Source organism: Boleophthalmus pectinirostris, unplaced genomic scaffold (assembly GCF_026225935.1).
Source record: "Boleophthalmus pectinirostris isolate CB_2022bp ecotype Guang Dong unplaced genomic scaffold, ASM2622593v1 HiC_scaffold_14, whole genome shotgun sequence".
Taxonomy (NCBI): domain Eukaryota; kingdom Metazoa; phylum Chordata; class Actinopteri; order Gobiiformes; family Gobiidae; genus Boleophthalmus; species Boleophthalmus pectinirostris.
In genome coordinates, this window is record NW_026571047.1 from 24,793,676 (window position 1) to 24,810,949 (window position 17,274).

At 38.0% G+C, this 17,274-nt stretch overlaps 1 protein-coding gene across 2 annotated transcripts in view; it reads right to left on the bottom strand.

Annotated features, from left to right (window-relative positions):
- Positions 1–932: 932 nt before the first annotated feature.
- mta3 (metastasis associated 1 family, member 3) overlaps positions 933–17,274 on the bottom strand; it is a 52,351-nt gene continuing 36,009 nt past the window's right edge. Inside the window, exons 10-14 of one of the 2 annotated variants that reach the window (XM_020940678.2) lie at positions 12,792–12,866; positions 10,747–10,805; positions 9,397–9,515; positions 6,679–6,836; positions 933–1,300 (exon numbers count right to left, since the gene is read on the bottom strand). In XM_020940678.2, coding sequence (XP_020796337.1) covers positions 1,052–1,300; positions 6,679–6,836; positions 9,397–9,515; positions 10,747–10,805; positions 12,792–12,866 — 660 coding nt within the window. In that variant the 3' untranslated portion in view covers positions 933–1,051. Of the gene's footprint in view, positions 1,301–6,666; positions 6,837–9,396; positions 9,516–10,746; positions 10,806–12,791; positions 12,867–17,274 lie in introns of both variants that reach the window. The other variant, XM_055150234.1, reaches the window with a different exon arrangement.

Here is a 17,274-nt window from a genome sequence, read left to right on the forward strand (position 1 = left end):
TTTCGTTATTTAAAAGTGAATTTTCCATGACTTTACTGCACCTACATTTGTACAATTGATCAAATATGATATATATGATAAATATAATATGAAATGTTAACACTTTTCCACCTTATGGTTTGGTTTTATAGTTTTTTTAAGTGCATTTATTGTCATCTCTTTTAAATAAAAGGTGCAGACGTTCAGAAATAATCATAACAGTCTAATGAGAACTTAACAGAACGCTGTAGTTGTGTGAAAGAGATACTAACATTCCAGGACTTTTCCAGGCCTAGAAAATGTAATTTTCAATTTCCATGACTTTTCCAGGATTTCCATGACCGTGGGAACCCTGATTACCACATGACATCACAAGGTGGAACAGTGTTTTCTGTTTGACAAAAGAAAATAGTCCAAATGTGACATGTGTGAATGAAACAAAACAACTCCAGGTTTGTTTTTGATAAGGAAACATAACACAGACCAGAAAAGAGTGTAACAAAGGCCTTTAAATAAATCATAATAACACCAGGTTTCTCCACCTGATAAAAAAACAGTTTGTTTTAATGATTATGTTAAATAAAGCTGACTTTTTGAATGATTTTCCTTAATAAGACCAAAATTAGTCTTGATTTACGTGATTATTTTGATTGAATTTCACTAGAAAATTAAAGCATGTTTTTTTTTTGGTTTATTACAACTGAAATGATTATATTATATACATATTAAACACTGCAATCTCATTAAAATTGCAGTTTAACAGCTATATCGCAATTTTTTTTCCAATCTAGTGCGGCCCTAGGGGGGAGCAGTGCAAATGGAGCTTTATTCAGATACATTCTCCGTCTACATGAAGCTGGCTCAGACTCTGTGACGTGTGTGAATGAGTTTGTGCAACATTCAATGGATTCAACAAAAGAGTGAAAAAGGCACAAATGAAACGATGGTCAAACTCAGGATGAGGACAGGCAGTCTTTATTGGAACTGGGGCGGGAGATACAAAAACAAAATAATAATATAACAATAATAAAAACAGACTGGTGAGGTGAGGTGTGTGTCCATGTGGCAGCAGTTAGGAGGAATTAAAGGAGCTCTTACACTCTGCCTTTACGGCGCCACAGTTAATGGGCACAAAGGGTCTGCGTGCGGCGCGGCGCAGCTTGATGATGTCGCGGCACATGTGGCGGGCCAGTTTGGTGAGGCGGGTGGCCTGCAGGAGGAAGGCCTGCTTGGTCTTCATCGACGATTTGGGGCTGCCGCTGTTTCGCATCGGGACCATGTGATTGGACTGACGCGCTACGTGACCCCGCGCACGAGGCTCCTGCACAGAAAAACACAAGAGAGAGAGAGGAAGATGAATAAGAGAAACTGGAGGAGAATTCGTGCATCATTCGTTCATTTGTTTTTCAATGTAAAACCAAAAATAAGAAAATGAAAAAACAAAACAAAACATTTTCTTCATTACTTGTCTCCAAAACCAAAATGGAAAAAAAACAAAACAAAACACTGAACCAGGTTTGGGACCAGACTGGAGCCAGACTGGGACCAGACCGAGACTGAGATCAGGACTAGACAAGGACTGGACTGGGACTGAGACCGGGATCAGACCGGGAACAGCACCGAGGCCGGGACTGAGACTGGGAACAGAACCGAGGCTGGACCAGGACCAGACTGTGACTGAGAGTGACTGAGACCGTGACTGAGAGCGTGACTGAGAGCGGGACTGAGAGCGGGACTGAGAGCGGGAACCGAGGCTGGACCAGGACTAGACAGTGATTGAGACCGGGACTGAGACCGGGACCAGACCAGGACAAAAAACGGTTCAGTCCGGGTTCAGTCCGGGTTCAGTCCGTATGTGGTGCAAAAGTCCAGCATCACAGTTTAAGTCACAGAAACAGGAAACGTTATCCATTTGTTTCCATTATTAATTTAAACACAAAATCAAAAACTGAAAAAACTAATCATTATCTGTTTTTTTAAATTCTGGTTTTGGAGACAAATAATGAAGAAAATAGTTGTTTTTTTAGTTTTCTTATTTTTGGTTTTATTTTGAAAAACGAATGATACATGGACTAATGGGACTGAAGGTGACCAGACGTCAATATTTATCCAGGACAGTCCTAGTTTTGAGTCCTGTGCCCCATGTCCCAGCAGATTTAAACAAAACCAATGATTTGTCCCAGTTTTATATAAAAATAGTACAAAAAAAAAAAAAAAAAAAGTTTCAAAATGTCACATTGTGGTGTCACTGAAATTAAAATTTGGGAGCTTCGAAGAACTGCAGTGCGAATCTCTTTCTTTTTTCTTTTTTTTTTGCTCTATTTTTGTCTTTGGACCGAGCACACAGTTGCAGTTTTTGTCGAATATGCACGTCTCTATCGGTACCAGTTTTAAACAAGAAATGCCCCAAGTGTCCCTATTTTTTGACCAATTTGATCCAAACCAGGTCTAAATCAAGGCTAAACTAAGATTAAACCAGGACTACAACAGGACTATCGCGATTTTTGACTAATCTGATCTACGATAAGAGTAAAGAGGAGCATAAATTGTCATTTGTTGAGTCAAAATACAGAAATCCGTGTTTGTGAACGACCATAAAGCACAAAAATGCAGCGTCAGAAGTCCCTCAGATTATGACTGACACAAGAATGCACAAAGTTAAACGACGTGAGTCCCAGTTTAGAATTTTGAAAATCTGGTCACCCTATGCTGGGGGTGCTCTACAGTTATGTGTATTTGCACAAAGTTCACCAGTTGCCACGGAGACACAAAGCATACATTTGTAAACGCAGCCAAAAAAAAGGTTTTAGAAAAAATACAAAATGGATTTAAACAGCACATCTACAAGCATCTGATCAATACAAGCGATCATGGTCTTTTTTAGGAGTTTAATTTTCAACCAAAAGTTGAGAGCGACGAACTGAAAAACTGTTGATTAATGTTATTTGAGAGGGACTTGTTTAGCAGCACGTCTGTTGTAGTTACAGCTCAAGTCAGATTGTGTCAAAATAAAAGATCAGATTAAAGTTGAACAAAGCCTCAGACAGAGCAGTTAGCAAGTCAATGTCAGTGTCAATGAAATACAGAAATGTGTATTTTTGCAACAGCGTACATCACAACTGGTACTTTACAGCCCACGTAATCAACATTCCTTGGGGGTGTGATACTAACTAACAGAAAGTAGAGTTGGGTGGTATCCAGATTTTGAGACTGTTAAGCCTTCTCAGGATTTTACCAGGATGTATGGTATTACTCTATTACCAAAATGTTTTAGTACGACTTTGGTAAACTAGGAAGCTGCACAGCTTTAAGGTCTGTGCGTACGACCTGCAGATTTATAATTTCTGAAAAGTTTCACATGAACCATCTCCAACGCGATACACCGAACCGCATCAGGGCACAAAGATCGAGCTGTTTTTATCAGCGCTTTATGTAAACAAAAGTATTAGTATATATTTTTGGGACCAGCTGAATTGCAGCCGGACTTGCCGTCTTGTCTTTGTCTCTTATGAGCGTCACGTGACAACGGAACGAAACTAATCAAACATCATCTCCCCACACATTTAAAAGAAACATTATAAACACTATTAGTTTTGAATCGTGATAGTATTAAATTGAAAATACAACCACACTGTCACGTGTGCTGAGGAAACAAATTTATGTATCAATAAATTACAATATATATTAGGTTCTTATGCGCTGCAGATTTTTTTAATGACGGTAAAAAAACTCATACCGTTGTTACTTTTTGATACCGCGGGATCCTGCAATACCGTATTACCACCCAACCCTAGTCTGAAGCTCTGTTACTCAGATAAGATTTTAATCTGAGTTTTGTTTGAACACAATTTGACCAGAAAGAAATTATTTAGCTGGATCTACAACAGATGAGATGATTAATGCTGTTAAATCTCTCTCATAAAATCACAATCACATCAAGTTTTTCTATCAGTCACTCTCACCTTTTTGTTGAAAATCGAACTCCTAAACAGAATCATGAACACTACTGATCACAAGCTCCATTTTTCATTTTTACTCAAGTTGTCAGATGATCTTAAAACTTTTTGGCAGCGTTTGCTCATGTGTGCATTGGGAATTAAAACAGTGGGCACATGTAGAGCTGCTTAAATCATATATTTAAAAAAAAATAACCATGTTTTTTAGGCTGAAACTGAAATAATTATTCTTTTAAACAATCAAAATCCTGATCCTGTAAAGAAAGAATGAACCCAATCTTTTTCAAAGCCGCTGTGTGTTATAAAAGTGTTTTTGCTTAAGGTTCAAGCATACATTCTCAACATGAGTTTATTTAATTGTAATTTCCATTTCATTTTCTTATGTATTTATTAACTGAATAGAGCAATAACTGGAATCACAGTTTAAAATACATATGACTTAACATTATGTCCAGACGTGTTGTTCCTCAGTTAAGAGAAGCTGCTGTTGCCTGGAAACAAGAGGTCTTGTTTAAGAAAAGGTCGCGCGTTTTACTTTTATAACCAGCACTACAGGTTCAACAAAACAGCAACGAGCAGGAAGTCTTATTACGGCACATACAGCGGTGGTAATTTACACAAGAAACTTATTTAGTTTTAGTCTCACTCTTTTGACTATTCTCCAAACTGATTTTTGTCTTAATTTATCCAAAAAACATAACCACAATCACAACAGAGAGCTGCTCTACTGCACAACACTCTACAGATCACCGTAGTGAGCAGCATCTTTGTTTTTCATTCGTGCAAAAATAACTGCATGACACTTCTGAATCCTTTGTGTGTCACTGATTAAGAAAACCAAGTATGGAGCAGTGAGAATATAGCGTTGGTGGTGAAAACGGGTAGAACGAATCAAACTCGTCTTAAAAACAGGATTATAACGATTACTCAAATGTGCACGAGTCACTAAACACAACTTCGAGATGGTCATTAAGAAGGGAAAATAGTTCAAAGCTCCAAAAAGTCGCTTTGAAAATGATAAACTGTATTGCGTTTAGTGGTTTGAGGCTCAGGGATCGAAAAGTGGAGCTTGGAGCTTCTGTCATTTGGTGTCATGATGTGGTTCATAGTTGTGAATAATTATTTCCTCTCAAAACAATAGATGCTCAGTAGGGCTGGGTATCATTAAGAAGCTGCCGATACGATACACAGGCCACGATACGATACACATCTCGATACAGTGCACATTCGATTCGATATAATATATTTCAAACTGATTCAATACGGTTCAATAAAGGCTAAATCATGGCTGTGGTACTAAAAGTCTTTGTTAAACCACTTCTTGTGCAGAGTGAATAGAAAACACACATTTTAAATCATCAGAACAGTAGGGGTGTGCAAAAAAAAAAAAAAAAAATATCGATATATCGTATCATTTATATATATTATATATTATATATATATTTTTGTGAGGATACAGTATCAATATCGTGGGCTGCTGTATCGGTATATCACCAAGAGTATTTTTTGGTATATTTTACTCAATTATTTTGTTACAGCGCTACAGTTTTGTTGTTTGTTTAGAAGAAATAAACTTGTTCCGACACATTTGACATTTTCACTGTTTTGATGATTAAAATGTTTGTGTTTCATATGAATTTTAAACAAGAAGTGGTTTAACAAAGACTCTTAGTATCACAGACATGATTAAGCCTTTATTTTTTATTAAACTGTATCGTATCGATTTGAAATATATCGTATCAAACCGAAAGTGCACTGTATCGAGGTATATATCGTATCGAGGTTTACGTATCGAGGTATATATCGTATCGAGGTTTACGTATCGAGGTATGTATCGAGGTATATATCATATCGTGGTTTATGTATCGAGGTGTATATCGTATCGTGGTTTACGTATCGAGGTGTATATCGTATCGTGGTTTACGTATCGAGGTGTATATCGTATCGTGGTTTATGTATCGAGGTTTATATCGTATCGTGGTTTATATGTATCGAGGTGTATATGTATCGTGGTTTATGTATCGAGGTGTATATCGTATCGTGGTTTATGTATCGAGGTGTATATCGTATCGTGGTTTATGTATCGAGGTGTATATCGTATCGTGGTTTATGTATCGAGGTGTATATCGTATCGTGGTTTATGTATCGAGGTGTATATCGTATCGTGGTTTATGTATCGAGGTGTATATCGTATCGTGGTTTATGTATCGAGGTATGTATCGTATTGGCAACTTCTTAATAATACCCAGCCTTACAGAACAGTGAAAATGTCAAATGTGTCGCATAAACAAGTTTCTTTTCACTAAACAAACAACAAAACTGTAGCTCTGTAACAAAATGATTTAGTGAAATATACCAAAAAATACTCTTGGTGGTATATCGAAACAGCAGCGCCCGAAATCGATACTGTATCATCACATTAAACGATACGATATATTGATATTTCAACATTTTTGCACACACTTAATGCTCAGTGTTTAATATAGGTTTATACTGAGACTGGTGGCATGAAGCGTCCATATTTGAATTATTTTAGGCCTGGAATGTTCCACAGTGTGACATTAAACAGCTCTACCTTACATTTATTCAATTAGAGGTGATTTTATAGCCCAAAAAAACCTAGAACAATCATCAATCTGTGTTAAAACTTGGGTGCTCTATTTGTTTGTGCAGAGAAATATTGTGAAACCCCGTACGCTTGTGTAAAAAGTAATAAAATGTCTGTTCTTGCCTTGACGCTTACATTGCCAGTGGGGGTGGGTGATGTTCTCTCCTCGGACCCCTCGGCTCTGCTCGGCATCTTCAGACCCCCGTACTTCTTCCAGTACATCCAGCAGGACACGCACAGACGGCACTGCATGTTGGGAGGGCCCCAGGAGTACCACTGCGCCGACTGCATCGCTGCGAAGAGGACAGGGCTGAGATTAGAGCTGGTTAGAGGTACAAGAGGTCCCCGAATCCCAGTGCTCATCAGTGTTTATCTCCTGCCTGTGTTTCATCGCCGTCGAAATTAATTCACCACTCACCAAAGCTCTGACATTTGGAGAATATGGTGGATAAAAAGGGCTGTGAAGGTTTAGGGACATTAAGATGGAAATATGCTGCTCAAACCCACTGTTACGGCTAGAATACCAATTACCAAGTTTGTGAAGTTGTAATTTTGTGCAACTTTCTGGCATGTCATCTGTATGATTGCATGGAAATAAAACAAAGTAAACTGCGGAATATTACAGCCAAAAAAAAAAAAAAAAAACTAAACAAAAACTGACAAGCAGATGGGGCGCTCCTCCAGGCAAAATAAAACTCAGTCAGATTTGTGGAGATGCAAGCTCCCCCACTGGGCCCAAGTTTTTCAATAAAAAACAACCGAAACGAAAAATAAAAATGTTTAAAAATAAAAACTTACATACTGGGGCTTTAAAAATGAGAAGTTATTTTGTTTGCAGTCGATATTTGGTAAATGCTTACAGTGCCACGACAAAGTTCATGACTACGCATTAGGGTTGGGTGGTATCCAAATTTTTATACCGTTAAAGCTTCAGAAGATTTTACCGAGGTATACAGTATTACCAAAATGTTTTAGTATGATTTTGGTAATCTACAAAGACGGCTCGCTATATGGTCTATGTGTATGACCTGCAGATTTATGATCTGACAAGTTTAACATGAACCATCTCCAACGCGATACACACACAGAACAGACTCACCATCAGCAGCACATCCCCTGTCACAGAAAGAACACTTATACTCCACTGAGTCGTGTCCTTTAGTCTGACAGAAGCTGAACCACATCAGCGCACAAGTAAAGAGCTGTTTTTATCAGCGCTTTATAGATTATCCAAATGAGCCATGTGGTTTTAAGTTTCATTTCTGTAAAATGTAAACAAATGTGCACCTGAAGCCAAAATGCTGCCAAATTGCAGAAGTACTAGTATATATAAATATATATTTTTGGCACCAACTCTCTTGAGGCTGGACTTGCCGTCTTGTCTTGGTCTCCCTTATGAGTGTCACGTGACAACAGAACAAAACTAATCGAACGTCATCTCCCCACGCAGTTAAAAGAAACATTATAGATAATATTCGTTTTAAATCATGATAGCATTAAATTGAAAATACAACCACACATTAATTTGTGCTGAGCAAACAAATTTAGGTATCAATAATTTACAATATAAATTTTTGGTGTTTTATGATGGTAATGAAACCACTACTGTTGCGGGATACTGTAACACTGTATTACCGCCCAACCCTAATCTGCATTTATAAAACACACTACTACAGAAAACTACTGCAAATTTTATCTGCTAATAAATAATGAATCTACTTTATCTGTTTATTTATCTATCTTTACATATTAAGTTGGTTTAAAAGTTCTAATTTAAACTTTGCTCTATAAATGTGACAGAAGATGGTAATTTTATACTCCAGAGATGTTTCTTCTTTCACTCGCCCCCTACTGTTACAAAAATGGCACTGCAGGCCAAGAACTATATATAATAAAAGTACATCCATGTTGAATGCAGTGAAATTGCAGGGTACGATAAAGACGGCAGATCTACGGACGCCGAGAGGAGAGATGGCTCAGGGCTGAAGACTGACAGCTGTTGTCGTGGAAACATGGCTGCGTCCTAAATGCCTCGGTCTGATCTGGGCGTGGCGGGGCATCCAGGTCATTTCTCACTGCCCAAAGTCGTGATCTTAAGTCCATATGTGCTCCCTCGGTTTGGTTACCATGTGGCTTGTTTTTAGTGTAAGTATATATAAATGGATACTTTACTGTGCAGGCCATAATTCACTATATTTATTTAGAAAAAGAAATACAGCCGAAGGAATATTTATTTTGAAGAGATTTAAGTTTAAAGCAAAACGCATGCATTGCAATATTAAAGCTTCAAACCATGACAGAAGCAGGTATTTGAATCTAACATCTTTCTAGCTCGCACAGAGTTGCAAAGCCCACATCTTTACAGCGACTTTGGAGGTCTTATTTTGGGAAGTGACCTGAAACATTTGATATATTGCTTACTTTCGAAACATTTTTGTGGTGCTGGGTCACTTGCTTTTTTTTTTTTTTTCCCAAAGGCTTGCTCTCTGAAAGTCAAGACAGCTTAAAGTCGCCTAGTCAAAAGGAGAAGTGAACCAGGGAGGACCATCTTTGCTGAGCCAATCCGCTCTCACCCCAAAAATGTCATAGTGACTCACAGGGCTCTTTCTCGCAAGTTTGCAAAAGAAAAAGTTTGATAATTGGATGAAGACTGAAAGTGAAAAAATACCCAGCACACTCAGATGGCATATGTGCATTTTTTCAAGTTTAAATTGCTGCTCCTTCAATTAGCACCTCTATAAGAATGTTGGTTTGTGTGTTTTCAGTTTCATTCACTGTCACATTCTCCTCTGAAGTAATTGTGCTGCATTTTCTATAAATAAATACATTTTATAGTTGTCATGTTGTACTTACTGTAGCAGCTCTCGCAGGCTCTCCCGCCGCCCGCTGTGTGGAAGGCCCCGGGCCCCGCTCCGTTCACCGTCGCCATCTTCCCGTTGGTCATCGAGATCTGGTTTGGGTTCGGCTTGTTACTGTCACAGGAGGAAGAACGGACGATTAGGACAAAACTACAACGGACATATTTGATATTTGGTACACGATACAACTTCTTTAATTGATTAAACGAAAGCCATCCATCGGTTTCATTATGAGGAAAAATTAAGATAAGTTTCCATAGAGATTAACAATTTAAAACACAATAGGCTCTATTCACGTTTACATCACAAACCTGGAAGACGTTTGGAAAAATTTGAACGACAAAAAATGTTGATGAACGTGTTTACTAAAAAATGTGGGGAGTGAGAGAGAGAGAAAAGGAATTTAAATTATATTCATTGGCCAAAATAGCAAAATAAGGGAGCCATAAAATTGTGCGTGTGTGTTTGATGTGTTGATTACTGTATTTGTTAAATAAATTATAATAAAAAATAATGAATCATAAAAAAAAAACATTAAAATCACTACTTTCTTCGGGCTCTGTTAGCGATGGGGACCGGTTTTCTTCATCTAGATGTCATTGTATTCTCACTTTTTTTTTTCTCCGTTTATAAATTGCTTATTCATTTATGTATTATAATTTGACAAAGCAGATCAACAGTTAAAACCAGCTGCCTGTAAGTGACACCGAAGACACGATTAGAGTCACATCCCCCGTGGAAAGTTTTGGCAGGTTGTGAAGACGTTGCTTCTGAATCCACGGGTTTATCACATGCCCAGTGTCCGTAACTACACCGGAAGTCGTCATCCGCATGTTTCCAAACTTCTTCTAGTAAGCGTGAATAGAGCCTATAGTAGCTTTTGAAACCCATAAACATTACATAATTATCAAATTATTATGCACAAATCTAAAATCAGTAACATTTGAGAGAAAACAAACATGAATCGATAAATACAAGAATCCCATGTATTTGATGGATATCACATTATACATCCTGCTTATATCTATATTTTTATGAGAATGTGTAAAAATACAGATATTTTATGTGTATATTGTATGTCAAATGTCATATCTTGCCATACAAAATTCTCATATGCTTTTGTTTACAACTGAATAGCACAGTATGTCAGAATGCCCGTTTTTCTAGGTATTTTTGAGCCATAAATCCACCTGTAAATGAATAAATGTAAGGTAGAGCTGTCAAATGTCATACTATGGAACATTACAGGCAGAGCAATGATGACATCTCCATAGAAACAAGCAGGTAACAAACCTCCAACCTAAAAGTGACATAGTGCATCTTTAAGGGAGAGTTCAGTACTTACTATGTGGGTATATAGACCTGCTTCAGTTTGCTCTCTGCCTCCGCCGCCTTCAGTCTCTTCTATAACAAACAAACATCACATCATTAAAAACCACACTTCAGACTGACAGGTGAAAACAGACCAGAAATATGACCACAGAATATTAGAAAAGAAATAAGCACTTTTTGAATGCCACATCAGTCAACAATACAGTGAACAGATATAGACTTTTGGTCAGAATAGTTTTATAATATTATAATTTGGCAAACTAGTGAACTGCTTTGTACTTAAGACCTTCTAACGAACATTTTCAGTATTCACAAAACTTTTTCTATGTGATCCAGTAACATTTATGAGGTGTTTTATGGGGTCTACTGGGTCTAACAGACTTTATACAGACTGCAGTGAGTCTCAGTCTGTCCCAGTCCCAGTGCTCTCCATATGGGCCTCTGTTATAGCCCTGAGCCTGGTCACCGCGCTGGACTCATCACCCCCATTACCCTCCTGACCCCTCATGACCAGAGCGCACCCTTATGCATCCCTACTCCAGCCCTCCCCCCTCCCTCGCCATTTACCGTAGGTCCACACTCACGGAAAGTGCGATAAATATGACAAGTGCCGGCTTATTTCAATAACTTTATGACTTAAATATTCCCTCACTGAGCGTGTTCTTGCGAGTTTTGACATTTGAAATCCACGCTGAAGCTGTAAAACGGCCACAGTCTGTAGACGCTCCACCTCACTTCCTCCTCACTCGCTCCCTCGTACTTTCACATGTCATAATACCAAACCCATATTGGCCATATACGGATGTTGAGAAGGTGTTTCTAACTAAATACATATACATTTTTTTTGTAAATGAGCATGGTTTGTAGCTGGGTGTTGGTGATTTAGGCGCAACTGTCACTTAAGAAGGAATTTGGGAGCTTAAGAACACTTTCATTTTGAGTTCTCTCTGCATTTTCTTAAAGTAGAAATTACAAACATTTTAAAGAAAAGATTCATGAATGAGGCTCAGCGTTATCATCGACCTTATATGGTAGGAGACAGATGTTTGATAGTGATTTCGAGCCAAACTGATATTAAAATTGTATTAGTAAAAGGATCCAAGCGGGGACATCTGCTTCCAAAGGAGACACAATATTTGAAGTATAGTTTCCTCCACAAACTGCAAAATATCCTGTTATTATGCTGCATGAAAACTGTTAACACCACACACATGTTCTGAAATGTGGTTCTTTTATTAGTTTGTCAGAACATATTTCAGTCAATTCTCCTGGAATGATTTAAAATGTGAACTTTTTTGTATATATTTGTGTCTGTCTTTTCGCTCTACCGGAAGTGTCAGAATTCTCCACAATGAATAATTCCATTGGAACTAATATGAAAAAGTTTGGTCTGAATTATTAGTTTTTCTTCATTTTGATTAAATTCAAATCAAGTTTAATTATACAGCATATTTAAAACAACTTCAGCTTCACATAAAAGTCAACAAAAACAGAAAAACACAGATATACTGACACACCACGATTAACATTTTAATCCTTACTGTAGTGTAGTTCCAAATAAGACAATTTTGTTTACTAACTTTGCAAATTTGATAAAAAATATAATGTTGGTTTAACAGTTATTTCAGTAGACTAATAGTGAGCGATCATTTTTTGTCGACTAGTCAAATGTTTTGTTTATTTTTCTATTGCAAATTGGGATTTTTAAAGCATTTTTAACCCGATGAAAGTGGATTTGTTGCCTGAAGGTTTCTAGAAAGAACAATTCCTAATCAAGTGGATATTCATTCAAATCAAAGCGTTTATTCTTTTGATATTTTGAAGAATGCTGCTGCTGCCTTCATTATAAGGTTTTTAGTGTCTGTATTGTTTGTTAACGCTTATAAAAATAGTCAAGAATTATTTCAGTCACAACTACAGCTGACCCGCTTTCATTTTGTGTGTTAAATTGGGCGTTTGTTGTTTAGTTTTTAGATTTAAGGAATACACAGCATTTTATTGAAAGGACAAAGTCTAAGTGTTAATAAATATTTGTTCTGAATATTTGTAATGGCTCACCTGTTGCACATATCTGTCGGTAGTCTTCCACATGTAGTAGTACTCTATGATACTGGTCAGAGACTTCCAGGGCAGCTGCACACGCCCAAATATGGACAAAAACACAAAACAGGAAGGAAGGGGAAGAGAAGGAGAGGAAATGATTAATATTTCAGTTTTTACAAATGTGGGAGTGAAAGTCGTATGCAAAAAACATGAGAATGTGTTTCACGGACATTGGATCACATTACAAGCATCGAGATTTTATTTAAATTCATAGGTTTAGACACTCAGAAGAATCTTAAAAGGAACAAAATATTGAGAAAATTGTCTTGACAGGCCAAGTGTGCCAAAATTTTCATTCCAGTTCCATTTCACCTATTGTTTTTAATCTTGGCACTGAAAACCTGCCGCTGAGCTTTGATAGTGATTGTAGTTGAGTCTTTGAGCAGCTCATTTATTGTCACTGTTTAAAACAAAAACAAATCTTCAACAACAAAAATCAAACACAGATAAAAATACACTAATCTCTACAAGCCAAAACTTTTAAAAGGTATTAAAAAAACAAACCAAAGTATATAATGGGAGTATTTGCAGTTTTGCTTTGGTTGTAATCAGGGGAGGGGGGGCAGGATTCGTTTACATTAGCGGGGCCCATATGAAGCTTCTTGCCCTGGGCCCCAAAATTCTGTCGACGGGCCTGGTTGAAAAATTAATCCTTTTCTTCACCCTCTCTATGATAAACAGTTTACATTAGATAATACAATGCAAGTTATATGATCATTTTATTTAATTTGACCTTAAATATTCTAGAAACTACCGTATTTTTCGGACTATAAGGCGCACTTAAAATCCAATAATTTTCTCAAAAATCGACAGTGCGCCTTATAATCCTTATGTCCTTTTGTATTAATATTATTATGTATTTATTTATTTAATGAGACAGGGACAGTGCATATTTTTTACATAACTTAACAGGAGAGATGCTTGTACCAGGTTGTAGCATCAGCACTAATTTCCACTTGTAGTCCCTGGGCAGGTTCATTGATTGATTTTATTTAATTGACCTTAACTATCAACTGTTCTTCCTGGAGACCTATGTATCTTGTTTTGGGTTAGCCTTATTTTATTTTATTAGCCTTCTGCATTATTTCTGGTTGTGTTTACTGACCTCTGGACGCCTGGGTTAAGGGATTAATCTCAAGTGTTCGTCCGTTTGTTTGGCATAATACGCCTTATAATTCAGTGTACCTTATGTATGAAAATAGACTAGAGAATTCAACATTATTGATATTGCGCCATATATTCTGAAAAGTATGGTATGTCAGTTCTAAAACTATTATTTACCATTATTATGTTGTAAAAGTTCATCCAAATGTTGAATCGTTACAACTAAGAAAAAGCCATCAGTGGATTGAGTCATAGCGGCCGTTTCTGAACTCTCTTGGGCAAGATAATAGATTAGATAGTGCGTTGCTATGGAAACGTGTTTACACTGAAGAAATTGACAGGTTAAAATTACAGCTGTCAAAAGATAATGAGTCGAGACGAGAGTGGAGACTGACAGCGACAAAGACGTGAGTCACCATAGTAAATAAACTGACGACGAGGATTCTAAGGGATTCGCAAAAAAAAAAAAATCGCTACTTAAAAGAAGCACTATGCAACTTTTCTGGTGAGCTGTCTCCGCGGAGGTTATCTTTGCATAAAATGTTTCACAGTGTGTCATTATGACTCATATGCCCATGGAGACAAGAAGATGCCACTAGACCAAGTTAAAGCTGTCAAGAGGCGACTGCACTCACACTGAATACATCTTTTTACCGTGTGTCACAAATTCACCGAAACCAGGACTATATTGTAACTAAAACAATTTGGACTAAACCAGGTCCCAAACCAGGTATCAAACCAGGTTTAAGACCACGTCCCAGACCAGGTCTTTACTGAGAACCACTTCCTTGGCCCACCAGTTTTAAAATCAGGACTGAACAAAACAAACTAGACTCAAACCAGGACTATATTCCAACTAAGCCAAGCCCGGTCCCAAGCCCGGTCCCAAGCCCGGTCCCAAGCCCTGTCCCAAGCCCTGTCCCAAGCCCTGTCCCAAGCCCTGTCCCAAGCCCGGTCCCAAGCCCGGTCCCAAGCCCGGTCCCAAGCCCGGTCCCAAGCCCGGTCCCAAGCCCGGTCCCAAGCGAGAACCACTTAATGGCCAACCAGTTTTAAAATCAGAACTAAACAAACTAAACTCAAACCAGGACTACATTCCAACTAAAATAATGTGGACCAAACCAGCTAAACCAAGCTCCAAACCAGGTCCCAAACCTGGTCTTAATTGAGAAGCACGTCCTTGTCCAACAAATTTTAAAATCAGCACTAAACAAAACAAACGAAACTCACATCAGGACTAACTAGATTCAAACCAGGACTATATTCTAACTAATGCAATCTGGACTAAACCAGATTTCAAACCAGTGTAAATCTGGTCTTTACCAAGTCTTAAAACAAATCCAAACCTAGTCTAATAGCTAATAACCAGACCCCATACCCAGGCCCCATACCAAACCAGGATTATATTTCAACTAAAACAATCTGGACTAAACCAGGTCCACAACCAGTGCAAACCTAGTCTTAACTGAGTCCTAAAACCAGACTATAACCAGGTCCTAAAGCAAGTACTAAACCCAGGTCCAACTTCGGGTCCAACTTCGGGTCCAACTTCGGGTCCAACTTCGGGTCCAACTTCGGGTCCAACTTCGGGTCCAACTTCGGGTCCAACTTCGGGTCCAACTTCGGGTCCCAAACCAGGTTCAAACCAAGGCCTAAACAAGTTCTAAACCCAAGTCTAAAGCAGATCTAAACTTTGAGAAACACTTCCTTGGCCGACTCTCAAACTTCCCTGAGACAAATGTGTTTATTGCCTGATCTGCATTCACATGTTCACACACACACACACACACACACACACACACACACACAGACACACACACAGACACACATCGACACACATCGACACACACACACTCCCCTCCAGGCCTATAATGTATTTAAATGCAGTCGGCCATCTTTGCTGCGCCACAGTGATTCTGATCGTTAATAAATATTCATGGGCACCTGCTGCACCCGTCCACCGTCTGAACGTCTTTTATTTGACTCCACAGCCCCCAAGAGCTAACCTGATGGACCATCTGTTTCCATGGTGATAGACGTTTATTACCATCACTGTGGAACATTACAGTCTTAACACCTCCGTGAAGACAAACAGAGGGCAAGCATCCACCGGAAAAGTTGCGCAGTGCACCTTTAAATCAGGTTTTTCTTTTCCCAAGTGTATTATAAAGTTGGCAGATTCATTTTGCTTGGAAAAAAAGTATTTAAACTAAAAGCGAGATATTGGGTTTATGCTTTTCTTTAGCTTTTCTTTGGCAGGTCAGTCACTTGGTCATCTCCATGATGTTACGGCTTTGCTTTCAAATGATCGACATTAAAATGACCCGTCTCCATGGCGATAACAGGCCAAGTTTCTCACAGTAAGAAGGCATGTTAAGGTTTTTTTTTGTTTTGTTTAGCTACAAATCTAATTGAATTTGACAGAATCAATGAAAAATAAAAGTTTAATACCAAACTACAGAACATTATGGTAACAATAATATTTTGGGTATAGAGTTGCCAGAAGTTAAAATTACTGTAAAATAAAGCTATGTTTATAGGATGAGGGATTGAACAGAAGATGGAAAAGTGGTGTCACATCTTCACTTTTTATTCCGCGTTTAGTCAAGAGTTTTCGGGAGGAAATCTGTGTGCATACGGTGATGCAAAAGTGTGTGGAATTTGATTGTTTATGCATGCCAGGCGGCTCAGTGGTGATGTATGTGATGTAAACGTGTACGCGACGTGAGCAGATCTGACCAGAGTTTTGAGTCTTGGGCAGTGTAGATGGAAACACTACGGAGGAGTGTATTCAACTTTTCCACTCTGGACGATGGTTTCAGATTTTTACGTTTTTGAGACCCAAAAACATCTTCACCGTCTAAACGAAAGGCACTTCTGATAAAATATTTAGTTGTTTTTACCCTAAATGCCTCCATGGTCACAAAACTGATTCTTACTGAAGTAACTTAACTTATTTTTCTTCTTGGGTGAAGTAAAACTGAAGGATTAGAACGAGGGTCAAACTCAAATTTACAGATATGTAATGTTAAACTTTTTCTTATTAAAATAAATGTTTAATAATTATTTTGCTTAAACATTGAATCCAGAACAAGCACAATACAAAACTCATAACAAAATTTTAAATAAATAATGTCTCTATAGTCTATCTGTAGCTGGCGAGTGGCTCTAAAACATACTTGATATGACCTCACGGGCCAAATATAATTATATCACAGGCCAAATTTGGTCCGTGGGCCTGAGTTTGACATGTCTGGATTAGAAGAATTTGATATGGTAAGCCTTTGATTTATTTGTGCTGAAATAACTACACATGTTAAAATAAGTGTGCAACATT